General features: G+C 39.2%; 2 protein-coding genes across 2 annotated transcripts; both read left to right on the plus strand.

Annotated features, from left to right (window-relative positions):
* Nucleotides 1-8: 8 nt before the first annotated feature.
* prox3 (prospero homeobox 3) lies at nt 9-4,497 on the plus strand. Its single transcript, XM_016543149.1, has 5 exons — nt 9-266; nt 1,115-2,657; nt 3,177-3,284; nt 3,593-3,793; nt 3,883-4,497. Exons 2-5 carry the CDS (start codon nt 1,149-1,151, stop codon nt 4,069-4,071), a joined length of 2,007 nt encoding a protein of 668 aa, XP_016398635.1. The 5' UTR covers nt 9-266; nt 1,115-1,148; the 3' UTR covers nt 4,072-4,497.
* Nucleotides 4,498-5,845: 1,348 nt separating this feature from the next.
* tmem179ba (transmembrane protein 179Ba) lies at nt 5,846-10,627 on the plus strand. The gene is made up of 5 exons (XM_016543162.1): nt 5,846-5,944; nt 7,056-7,246; nt 8,145-8,282; nt 8,413-8,491; nt 9,265-10,627. Exons 1-5 carry the CDS (start codon nt 5,849-5,851, stop codon nt 9,418-9,420), a joined length of 660 nt encoding a protein of 219 aa, XP_016398648.1. The 5' UTR covers nt 5,846-5,848; the 3' UTR covers nt 9,421-10,627.
* Nucleotides 10,628-12,612: the final 1,985 nt, after the last annotated feature.

A 12,612-nucleotide genomic window follows, 5' to 3' on the forward strand; every position in this document is an offset into this window, starting at 1 on the left:
ACTGTGTGTGTGTGTGTGTGCGCGCGCGCAACGGAGCAGCGGACATCCCTCCCTCAAGCCTAGACGCCTACTGGCTGATCACCACGCGATAGAGTGCGTGAGGATGAGAGATGGACAGCGCGAGACAGGAGCGACAGCAATAACAGGAAACTCGGTGGCGCTTTTAACGCTGATGCTGCCGGTGACCAGCGGACACCTCGACAAGACCGACATATAACACGACAGGAAAGCGACCGACCGGGGGATGCTTTCTGACTGACTATTTTGTAAGTTTTTAGATATTTTTTTTAATTCCTTTTTTACCTTTTGGGACGTCTGCGTATTTGTTTGTCCTTGTCAAATGCGCCTCATCATTATCTGTTAATGAATCTGCGACACGCGCGCACAGAGTTTACAAATGTCCGCTCGTGCGCTCTGCACCGCTATTCGAGCAGGAGCGATATCCGTCTTCATAAAGAGAAGAAAACTTTGATGTGAACTCTGCGATATTATTTACGGCGAGTTGGTTCGTATGTCAGTAATTAACGCAAATCATTTTCTATAATTTATCCGTGAGGGTGTTGTCCTTCCATCTGTTACTTTTTTCATGGCAGTTAAACGGCTTTATATTCGAGCAGTAATCTGATGACATCTGTGGCATTTGTGTCAATGAGGGAAAGGCATAAACGTCAATTTAGGAGAGTAATTTCTATTAATCTGATTTTAGGATAAATGAGGTTTTATTCTATCTATCTATCTATCTATCTATAAATAAACGAAACTATTTAGTACTACAAGGTATGAATTAAGTAAAAGTTCAGATTTAGAGCTTTGGGACTATGGTAATCTCATTAAAATATTTACTGTCTCACCATCCATATATTTGTGTTGTGCTGAGTATGTGTGTGGGAGAGAGAAAAAGAAGGATGAGAGCAATAGAGTCAACAGTCTGAACAAACACAGGGTAGAGCTGTCAGCGGATAGATAACGCACACATGCAGAGAGGAAAAAAAGAGGCGATGATGATGCCGATAACAATGAGAGGATTATGAACCATTTTTAAACCGATCCAAATAGCTGCATTTTTTGTCTGCCATTATGCATTAATTTAAAGCAAATTGTGCTCTCTTTAAAGATCCGGAAACCAGATTAGAACAGAAAAGGGGGTAATGGATTCCCCTTCGGATCGATTTCATCAGCAGCCCTCCCAGATGTGTCCCTTCGAACTGTATCGCAGCCTGCCAGATTCCAACCCCTCAAACCACAGATTTTCCTCCGGCAGCCTGTCTTCCCACCCGCTCTTCTCCCCTCTCATGCACCCCAACAGCATGTCCCAAAGGTGGGGTAGTTTCCGACAGCGTCAGGGCTTGTTCCCTGGGCTTCTGGTAGATGATGATGTAAGTGAGGAGGATGTGTTTGGGAAGAGAGAGTTTTCCGTTGGGGCTACGCCATCATTGCAGCGCTGTCCGGGAGAACGGGGACAAGGTTCGGCTCCTGAGCCTGGAGACTGGGGACAGGATTTTTCTAGAGTCAAGAGACTCAGGATGGACTCGGCAGCTAGAAGCGAAGAAGAAATGAGGAGAGAAGGCAAGAGGGGGAGGAAGAGTACTGCTTCGGTTAGAATGGACAAGAGGAGGGGAGCAGAACAAGGGAACAGGAGGGAAAGCAGGGAAGGTAGGAAGCGACAGCGGCAAGAACTGAAGCTTCAGCTGGAGGAAACCAGAGGGAAACTTCTAGAACTCCAACGCAAGGTGTGGAAAGTGTACGGAGGGCAGGCGGATGACGAGAAAGGAGGAGAGGAAGAACAAGAGAACGGGCTGATCAATCTCGATGAGGTTGCGGAGATGTTTTCCGACAGCGATGATCCGCTCACTGGCAGTGGTTTTTCTCCTCCGCGCTGTTCGTCTAAGAAACCCAATGAAACCAATGGGAATGCTGGGATATTTCCAGAGACCTCCGTGGACCTGGATTTGGAGTTAAATGGTGATCAAGTGTGGCTGGGATGCAGCCTGGTCAGAGGTGAGTGGGAGAGCGCAGAAGGAGGGCAGAAGTTTGCTCAAGCTCTAAAACAGGAGCTGGCAAATGTTGTGGCTCAAGTTATCGACAGAGTTGTCCGTCTCTATGCCGAAACCGACCCCTCAGCAGTCACAATGGCCAGTGTTCCCCAAGAAACCAGCATGACGTTGGATCTAAACCCAGACCAGAGGTCGAGACCTCATCCGGCAGAGCAGGTGGAAGCATTGCCGCTTCTCACAAAGAGTCCTCAAGACAAAAGGGCCCCTATTGCTCAGAGTGTGCCCAAGGACCTCCTCCTCCCTCAAGCAAATCCCAGCCTCACTCCACTACCCCAGCCTCCTCTCCCGGCACTTTTACCCCCTAGGAGGAAAGACCACTTCCTGCCCTCCTATCCCCCAGACAACCCCGTTCCCCTGCCCCTTCTTCACTACACCATGCAGAATCTCTTTGCCCGCTCCCTCTCCAGTTTCCCTCTTCATAAGGACTGCCTGTCTGAATCTTTCATGGACTTCCGTTCACACAACTCTGCGTTCCCACCCATCTCTTTGCTGGGCCAGCTAGAACCCTCTCCGTCAGATAGAGCGAGGGAAGGGGGGATGAGAGGAGGCGGAGCAGGAGTGGTAGATGGAGGAGATGCAGCACTCTATCTTGCTGCTGGGTCAATATCCTTTTATAAAAATGATGACAATAGATACACATATATAAATATATGTACACTACTGTGCAAAAGCTTGGGGTCAGTAAGATTTTTTTTTTTTAAGAAATCAGTAGTTTTATTCAGCAAGGATGTATTAAATTGACAGTGAAGACATTTATAATGTCATTCAATTTTTCAAATAAATGCCGTTCTTTTGAACTTTCTATTCATCAAGGAATCCTGAAGAAAAACATATCACAGTTTCCACAAAAATATTAAGCAGCACAACAGTTTTCAACACTGATAATGTTAAGAAATGTTTCTTGAGCAGCAAATCAGTATATTAGAATGATGATGATCATGTGACACTGAAGACTGCAGTATTTTTTATTTAATAACCTTGGTGAGCATGAGAGACTTACTTCAAAATTAATAATGATAATAAAAAACTTGCTGACCCCAAACTTTTGAACGGTAGTATATATTTCATGTATTTATTTGTTTGTTTGTTTATTTGTACCAAATATTCCTTAACCATCTACACTCTCAGGAAGGTCTCTCTCCGTGCCACCTGAAGAAAGCCAAACTCATGTTCTTCTACACACGCTACCCCAGCTCCAGCACACTCAAGACATATTTCCCTGATGTCAAAGTGAGTATCATTCATATCCTGAACATAAAATAGTATAGCCGTGTGTGCATAACCTGCACAAATTATATGGGCTAATAACTTATTGAATGAATTTACGCTGACCTATATACAGCAGTGTGGCATGGTTTCCTTTTGAAACGGTTTGAATCAATTAGAACAGTCAGAAAAATGTCACTACATTTATAATGAATGAATATCAATGGAATTTGTATTGACATTACATGTAGTGTATTATAATAAAGCTGTATTGGTATCTTGATTGATATTATGCCGGATTTAACTTGGCATTTCTGTTTTTCTCTACACAGTTCAATCGCTGTGTCAATTCCCAGCTGATTAAGTGGTTCAGTAACTTCCGGGAGTTCTTCTATATCCAGATGGAGCGCTTTGCCCGTCAGGCAGCCAGAGAGGGGCTTGCATCTGCCAGGGAAAGAGCACTCCACCTGGGCAGAGACACTGAGCTTTACCGCATTCTCAACATGCACTACAATAAGAGTAATGATTACCAGGTCAGTGTGTGCATGTGCACATGTGTAAAGGCTTGAGTGGTGCGTGTAACCGTTCAGTTATGTGTAAAAACATCATGCCCATTTTCCAGGTTCCAGAGAGGTTTGTGGAAATATCTGAGGTGGCCCTGAGGGAGTTTTTCTCTGCCATACAGAGTGGTCGGGATGCTGATCCGTGTTGGAAGAAGGCCATCTACAAGATCATCTGTAAATTAGACAGCCCGGTGCCTGACAGCTTCCGTCTGCCCGGCTGCCCCACGGACACTTACCGGATGGGTTAAATCGAGTTTATCACACACACACATGCACAGCCACATAAAAACATCGTGCACGGATTGAAATCATGAGTGTGCACAGAGCAGTTAACAATTAGTGACAAAGAACCAAGAAGAAAATACTAAATTGTTCTGTAAAGATCGAGAACACTGAATAAGTGGTTTATTATTATCATCATGATGCTCAAACGTATTACTTGTTTAAACATTATCTGACTGATAATTCTACTTTAGTCCAGCATTGTTCCAGTTAGCACTGAAAAATGTTTTGATTATATGTAAAAAAAATGTCTCATTTTATTCGGTGTTACATTAATGCTTATTAATTTATCTGAAAATGCAGGCCTGTTTGGCTTTTGATTTTTTTTTTATATTACTTGTTACTGTTGCTGAGTTTCTGTGAACCTGTGGTATCCTGTAATAAAATAAGTCAAACCCTCCTTGCTGTCAGTCAACGCTATGATTTAGTGCTATAGTATAAATTATTATTGTCAAATGTGTATGCAGTCTTACATGACATACTGGCTGAGTACCCTAAACATGAAAATTTCATATGCTCTACTGTGGAAGAGTAAGGAGACCCTGGCTCTCAAATGATGAAATTGTGACAGTTACCCTGAAAGGGTTAGTTCACGTAAAAATTAAAATTCTGTCATTAATTACTCACCCTCCTGTTCCAAACCCGTAAGACCTTCGGTCATCTTCGGAACACAATTTAAGATATTTTTGATGAAATCTGAGGGCTCTCTGACCCTCCCATAGGCAGCAAGGTAACTACCACGTTCAAGGTCCAGTAAAGTGCCAAGATGATCGGAAATCGAAAAGAAAACAAAAATAACGACTTTATTCCACATTTTCGTCTCTATTGCGTCACTTGTAGACGCGCGTTCACGACAGTACCATGACGCGAGCGTGTGGTGGCGCCAGCGCTGACCCAGATCCGGCGTGATGACGTCATTACGCCGGATCTGGTTCAGCACCGCCACACGCTCGCGTCATGACGACTTTTATGGCGCTGTAGAGACGAAAATGTGGAATAAAGTCGTTATTTTTGTTTTCTTTAAGCAAAAAAGTATTCTCGTAGCTTCGTAACTTTACAGTTGAACCACTGATGTCACACGGACTACTTTTCTGGACCTTGAACGCGGTAGTTACCTTGCTGTCTATGGGAGGGTCAGAGAGCCCTCAGATTTCATCAAAAATATCTTAAATTGTGTTCCGAAGATGAACGAAGGTCTTACGGATTTGGAACAACACGAGGGTGAGTAATTAATGACAGAATTTTCATTTTTGGGTGAACTAACCCTTGAAGCTAAGCGCAGACACCTGACAGCTACCACCAGTCTACAGTGGAATGAGCATCTACTGCAGTCCGTACAGATAGTCAGTTCTAGATTTGTTTTGCCAAATTATTGGAAAAGTAAGGGCTTTTTTTTTAGTGTGGACTGATCTTAACAGAAACTAAAATAGTTCAGTTACAAGTAATAAGGTCTTGATATAATCAGTTTATCTAGTTATACACTAAAATCTAGTTAGAAGTAGGTAAAACATTTAAAACAAAACATTTATGTATTTACTAAAATAAGGTGGAATGGTCATTATCATAAATGTGACCTATTTTGATGCTATACTTAAAAATGCAAGGGAATGTGGTTCAGTTGAAGCTTTTGTGCGATCACATGATCGTCGTTAACTCATGATGCGCTTTGGGCGGATGAGTGTGTATGTGCGCCGCCGCAGCTGGTTAAAGACATTGTAGCGTTGTTGCACGCGCATACACGCTATGGCGCTTCCGTGGCCTCTGCTGCTGGAGCTGCTGCTGTATGGTGGCTGTTTTATCTGCGGGATCGTCACAGCCGCCTCTGTTACAATCTCACAGGTATCTGCTGTTTGTTATTTCATACAGAATACGATAACCGACTTTACCTTGGTGATACACGGTGCTTTGCGCCCGGAAACAAAATGCAAAATGCAAGTTTCAAACTTTGATAATTTTAGCTGAAAGATTGTTTACAGTTTACAACTTTGTTTAGCACAGTTCTTTGCATGGAATGTGTTTTGGTGTTTTCTCTAGCAATATCGACATGTAAAATCATAACTTTCCCTCTGGAGGTATTTTGTGCTTGTACTCTCACGAGTTGCCCTCAAAATCGTCACAGTCATGTGACTGAAGAAAATAAGACCAGAAATGTTTTTTAAAAAGGTCAAGTGTATTTATCCATGCTGTAGAAGAACTAATACGTTTTAAAAGTAAAACCCGGAAGTGAAGAGAAACTGAAAGTGTGATAGGAGAAGTAACTAATAAATATTCCACTTCGGCCACTCTCTCCACTTCTTTCTGTCATGTGACCATCTGAGAATCTGCTCCCTAGAGTAATTGGCTTATTAAAGTCAGATGAGAAGAAAAAGAGTGTGTAAAAAATGTTTGAAGGAGCCTCAGTCAGGTTTCATCCTGCTAGCATAAGGAGAAGATTGAAGGATGGGGAAAAAAACAGTATGATGATGGTCTTTATATAGCACAGGCACATTTCACTGAAAATGTATACTTTGGTGTACTGTTTAAAAAAATGCTTATAGGCACAAATCTTTTTTTTTTAGATAATAGATATGTTTGATAAACTATTATATAACATAAAATTAAACATTTGAATTATCTTTGAAATGCATCAAATGTCTATATTCCACTTCTTTTTGACTTTGAGGTATTGAACCAACAATTAACCAACTGCATCCAAAAATAATAATAATAATAATTTTGACAATTGATTAGATTTATATTCAGTCCATTGTTGTAAAACATTGAGTAACTTAATTTAAATCTATTACCCCATAGAAAATGAATAAAAAAATATAAACCGCTCATTTAAATTTTTATTTTTTTTTGGACCTTTAGCTCTGTTATATCTTATTCATGAAAAGTGTTTACCTTGCTCATAACAAGATGCATTTTTGTAACCCAGAAATTTCTCTTTCTTTTTTCACTTAAACAGGGAAGTTTTGATGGGAAGTGCATGCTGTATGGTTCAGTACGTCTGAACTCCTCATCCATCGCTGTGCTTTCATCCAGTTCTCCCTCCCTTTGTTACTTTGTGTCAGCCATCTCTGTGTGTGTGGCCGTCTTCTGCTTTTCACTCACTCTCTACTGGATCTACATCGCCTGTTTTGACGGAGAGGTGAAAAGGTATGTCCAGTCAATCACGTGCTCGTGTGTTTGGTTCAAGAATGAGAACAGGGGTTATCTGAAGGTACCCCCGTTTCTGTTTCCTGTTATGCCGTGCTCTAGTATGAATGGATTGCAGGTGGAACTCTAAATGGATATGATGCGAACTCATAAAAATAAGTTGTTAGTATTTAGATATGTGACATTGGGGTCAGTGAGGTTTTTTTTTAAAGAAGTTTACACTTCTAATCAAGTAAGGATGCATTAAATTGATCAAAAGGGATGGGAACGACTTAAATAATGTTACAAAAGTTTTTAAATGAAATCTATTTCATCATTTCATTTCTGAACTTCCTATTCATCAAAGAATCCTGAAAAAAAGTATCATGGTTATGGTTAAATATTAAGCAGCACAAATGTTTTCAGATTTGATGTTAATAAGAAATGGTTTTTAAACACCAAATCAGCATATTAGAATGATTTCTGAAGGAAATCTAAATATAATAGAAAACACTTTATTGTAATAATGTAATAATATTACAGAGTATTTCTATTTTTACTGTAGGTTAATCAAATAAATGCAGCCTTGGTGAGCAAAAATTAACTACAAAACATATTAACTACAGTTAAATGGTAGTGTATTAATAACAAGCTGTTAATACACTGATATAAACAAAATGATCAGCATCCCCTCAATGCACCATTATTAAATGTAAAAAAAAAACTAATTTAAAATCCAGTAAAAGATGTTACAGCAGTCCTTGTACTGTCAGAGTTTCACTAAAACTGTTAATCTGTAAGTTACTAGGAATACTCATACAAATAGTTAAAAACATTAAGATAAAAAAAATGTAATAATAGCAACAATATTATTTTTTCTAAAATGTAATGCAAACATTGCAATGTTGTCTGATATTAGAGAGAAATTATGGATGAATTTTACTCTTGGCTTGTCTGGAGTCTTCCTCTTCTTCCTCTTGGTGACGGGATGCATCCTGAAAATCGGCCGAGACAGACTGTGTGACTCAGTGCTTCATACAGTGAAAAATATAAGCAGGTAAGTGTGAGAAAGAGAGACCTCTGTAATAGCTTTTGATTATTGCAGGCAGACAGTATTGAACATGATGATAACCATAAATGACTTGTGGGACTCATGAGTGTATCTACACTGTTTTGTGCATTTGCAGGTGTGAAGAAGGGCAAAATAAGCCTTGGATGAGCCCTATAAATGGGAGCCAGTTCTACTCCAGACTTCACAGTGCAGAGGTACTGCAGCTACAAACTCCTTTGATCACAAACACAATAGATACTGTAATCGCTTTTCATATGTATTTTGAATTACTTCGTTTTTATTTTTGTATTGTCTGTTTATTTTTAAATTAGGAATTTTGTTCTGTGTTTTGCCATTTTTATTAGTTTTTTTTTTTGGTAAAATGTCTTTTTAATATATCTAGTTTTTGAATAATTTTTATTTCAGTTTTAGTTGTCTTAGTATATTAAGTTTAACTGATTAAAAAATTGTTGCTTTGGCAATAGCTAAAAATATTATATATTACACACTACTGGTCAAAAAGCTGCATTTATTTGATTTAGAAATACAGTAAAAACAGTTATATTGTGACACATTGTTACAATTTAAAATAACTGTCTTCTATTTTAATATACTTAAAAATTTTATTTATTCCTATGATGGCAAATCAAAGTTTTTTTTAGCAGACAATACTGTAGTCCGTAGTGTTACATACTTCAGAAATCATTCTTTAAAAAAATAAAATAAAGTAAAATTTGAGAGATGACATTTTAAAAAACAAAATATCTTATAAAAAAAAAGATCAATAGGATAAAATATAGAGAAAAGCTAGATAAAATACCTTATCATGAAATGATTTTATTATTGGTTATTTATTTATTTGTAAAAAAAATTTTTTAAATAGCCATGTCTCCAGTTACAATGCCCTACAAATATCATTTTTTATTATTTGTTTATTTATTTATTTTGGACATCATCTTTAAGAAACTTTTGTTTTTCTCTCTCTCAGACAGCAGTATGGGTGAATTTCTTCTTTTGGTTGATCATAGCAGTTCTGGTCCTGCTCCAGCGTAACAAAGGGTCCGAAATCCGGACAGTAGGAGAGGACCCATCAGCGACCCCTTCTGAAACTGAGCCCTTCTTCAACCACCCAGGACAGTCTTAGTGAACAGAGACACAGCTAATCTATGTCGCTCCACACTAAAGCAGTCTATGTGCCGCCTGAACGCACTCACTCACACATACATACACTCACATTGACAATCGCACTGCTGGCTAGCAGTTGGCTAGCTGAGCCGAGAGGATTTTGGCAGCGCCAGTATACGGTCTTGATTTTGTTCACTAGCATTGCCAAGGGTTGGTTGCCATGGTTACTGATCTGTGGCTGGCAGCACAGACCTGGCAGGTGATAGTGTGCGGTTGCCAGATTGGTGGTGTGACCTGAACTGATTGAGACACAGCTTTATGTAAAGAGATCAAATCTGACAGCATTGTCAGTGTTTTTATAAGCGGTAAAACAATATAAAAAAATTAACTTGAGGAGCTGATACTCAAATCTAAAAAAAAAAAGGCTTTATATTTCTACACAATGACTCTCTGGCTAAAACACTTCATGAGTACATAAGTCAATTTAAAGACTTTTGTATAATAACAACAACCATTAAATTGAACCTTGTTGACCTGGAGTCAAACCAAGTTAACCACTGTAGTGTAACTTTTAACCTTTCTTAAGTAAAACCTGCTCTATATCAATGTACAACATTTTTGCCCTCTGCTGTCTGTTTATATGAATTACTCTGTAAATCCCATTGGACAGTGCTCCTATGCCTATTTTGTGGGCCAGGAATGTCCCATAAGTGTTTTCCCCCCTAATTTCACATTTCTCCTACTCATAGTCCTTGCCGTCCTTAACATGGGCAAAACTGCTTGAGAGTGTCTTTCCGAGAGTGTTTGGCTATTAATCTTGTGCCCGGTAGATGTGTCATTTTTTTAATGGCTTTTTCCTGCACACAGCCATGGGAGGTAGGAGTGTGTGTGTGTTTGGGATGACAGGGACATAAATCCATAATTTGGCCTGTGATGGTATCTGCTTTCCACAGGCGAAGTGCCAAATCTGAGGTGCTGCCCACAGCACTAAAGTCCTCAGAAACACAGTGTCCTTGTCCAGTGTCCACTAAATGCTTCATCATCATCAAAACATTTCTCCTCCTCTTTTCGTGCAACTTTTTTCATTTAACTTACTACTATTGTTTTAGATCTGCTGGTTATGGATTATGCACTTTTTTTTTTATGAATACTAAATCTGTTGTATAACCCACTATGTCAGAGTTTATGGCTATGTGAACATAAAGCAATTAAATCAACCAAGTGCTTATGGTCTCACAATATGTCTATGTATTAAAGGTGCATGATGAATTATTTTATATTTTTAATTTAAAGTGTATGGTATTTTATGCCCAGGGATTTAATTCGGCTGCTATATGAAACAAGTATATGAATAACAATAATTTAAAAAAAAACAAGCCCAGAGAAACAATGGCACCCTTTTCCATACAATTTCAGGCAAGATGTACATGAGTTTGTTTCCACATCCGAACAGATATGGAGAAATTTTGCATTACATTACTTGCTCACCAGTAGTTTTCCTGCAGTGAATGAATAAAAGTCAGAATAAAAGTCAAAAAAGATAAAACCTCAGAATAATCCACACAACTCCAGTCCATCAATAAATGTCTTGAGAAGCAAAAATTCATTAAGGAAAGCTTGCAGAATCATTAGAGGACTGCATGTTTGCTCATAATGAAACTTTATTTATATACTTTGGAATTATATAAATAACTTTTTACATTGTAGCCTACTCTCTCATGCATTCGCTTTCTGACGATTCTAATCTGTATGTCTATTAAAATGGTACTCTTTCTTTAAAGCTGCTTGCTAAGTTTTCGGGTCTGTCTCTCACGGGCCTCAAAAGCATGCTTTGTATCCAGTAGCTCGTCTAGCATCCGTCGGAGGCGGGCCATGTCCAGCTGTGTGGACTCACAGTGCTCCCACAGGCTCTGGGTCTCCTCGTGCAGCTCCACTGAGGCTGCAGCCAGCTTCGTGCTGCGCTCCTTGCACTGTATTTGTATTCGGGCAGCATCCGCCAACATGGACTCCACACTGGACACCACCGAATCAGCCTGTGTCTTTGCTATCTCAGTCATCATCTGGCAGAGGGGAAAAAGAAGTGAGCATGTTCATGGGTACAGACGGGAAGTAAACTGATAATTGAAGGAAGATGCTAAGATGCTAAGATGAGATGAGATGAGATGAGATGAGATGGGATGGGATGGGATGGGGGGGGTCAAACTTTTTGTTAAACTTTTTGGATTTTTCTGATGCCTTTTGAAAGACGTATCTCATGCTCACTGTATTTATTTGATCTAAAATACAATAAATACAGCAATAATAAAGTTTCTTTCTTCTGCTTAACACAATATAAGATGTTTTGAAGAATGGTTAACCAAATAGTTGCTGGTAGCCATTGACTTACAAAGTTTTGAAGGAAAAAAAAATGCTATGGAAGTCAATGGCTACCATATAAACTGTTTGGTTACCCACGTTCTTCAAAATATCTTTGTATGTGTTTGTTCAACAGAAGAAACTCATTAGGGTTTGGAACAACAGGAGGGTGAGTATACGATGACAATTTTAATTTTGGGGAACTATCCCTTTAAGATAATACAAACTTTGGCGGCTCTAAAATACAGGCCTATATATTTCGTAAAATCATTTTTAAACATATATTCGCTAGTGTACTCCTAAATATTGAAAAAATACAGATGACTCGTCTTTCACGAGCGCTTTTATTTTAATTGTATTTCTTTATTTTTTTGTGGATCCAATTCTTTCTACACCTACAACCGACAGAAACTCACGAGCTGCGTCCCAAAGTATATATGATTTATATACAGTGCTTGTTTGCCAGGGACTGTCATTAAACGCACACTAGCAGACATCAGTCGAGCATTTATTTACACTCGGTCAAAGTGAAAACGCGCCAGTCATTAGTCGTGACGCCTCATTATACAGCAGCGGATATCGGTTTGATCCGCCGGGCTTGAAGCGGTATCAAGCGGTTTACAGAGATTTACCGAGCCTCTCTCATCTCATCTTCAAATTGCGAACATTACCTACTGTTTAAACACGAGACCCTGTAAAAACAACAGCAGGTAAAGTCGTAACAATTGCAATGACTTAATACAGAAAGGTGTTGTGAGCGTTTTGTACCTGACAACTCAGCACCCAAAACAAACTTTACAGCTCAAAAAGCAAATTACTTTCCACCCTGATCTGATAAAATACTAGATTTACCAGA

The sequence above is a fragment of the Sinocyclocheilus rhinocerous genome, unplaced genomic scaffold (assembly GCF_001515625.1).
Source record: "Sinocyclocheilus rhinocerous isolate Xijiao unplaced genomic scaffold, SAMN03320098_v1.1 scaffold1841, whole genome shotgun sequence".
Classification (NCBI taxonomy): domain Eukaryota; kingdom Metazoa; phylum Chordata; class Actinopteri; order Cypriniformes; family Cyprinidae; genus Sinocyclocheilus; species Sinocyclocheilus rhinocerous.

Excerpts from the sequence above, each read along its gene's own strand:
- prox3 (XM_016543149.1), top strand. The coding sequence starts at position 1,149 with ATGGATTCCCCTTCGGATCGATTTCATCAGCAGCCCTCCCAGATGTGT. Across the intron at positions 2,658-3,176 it reads TCTATCTTGCTGCTGGGTCA|TCTCAGGAAGGTCTCTCTCC; the intron begins ATATCCTTTTAT and ends AACCATCTACAC. Across the intron at positions 3,794-3,882 it reads ATAAGAGTAATGATTACCAG|GTTCCAGAGAGGTTTGTGGA; the intron begins GTCAGTGTGTGC and ends CCCATTTTCCAG.
- tmem179ba (XM_016543162.1), top strand. The coding sequence starts at position 5,849 with ATGGCGCTTCCGTGGCCTCTGCTGCTGGAGCTGCTGCTGTATGGTGGC. Across the intron at positions 5,945-7,055 it reads CCTCTGTTACAATCTCACAG|GGAAGTTTTGATGGGAAGTG; the intron begins GTATCTGCTGTT and ends TCACTTAAACAG. Across the intron at positions 8,492-9,264 it reads CCAGACTTCACAGTGCAGAG|ACAGCAGTATGGGTGAATTT; the intron begins GTACTGCAGCTA and ends TCTCTCTCTCAG.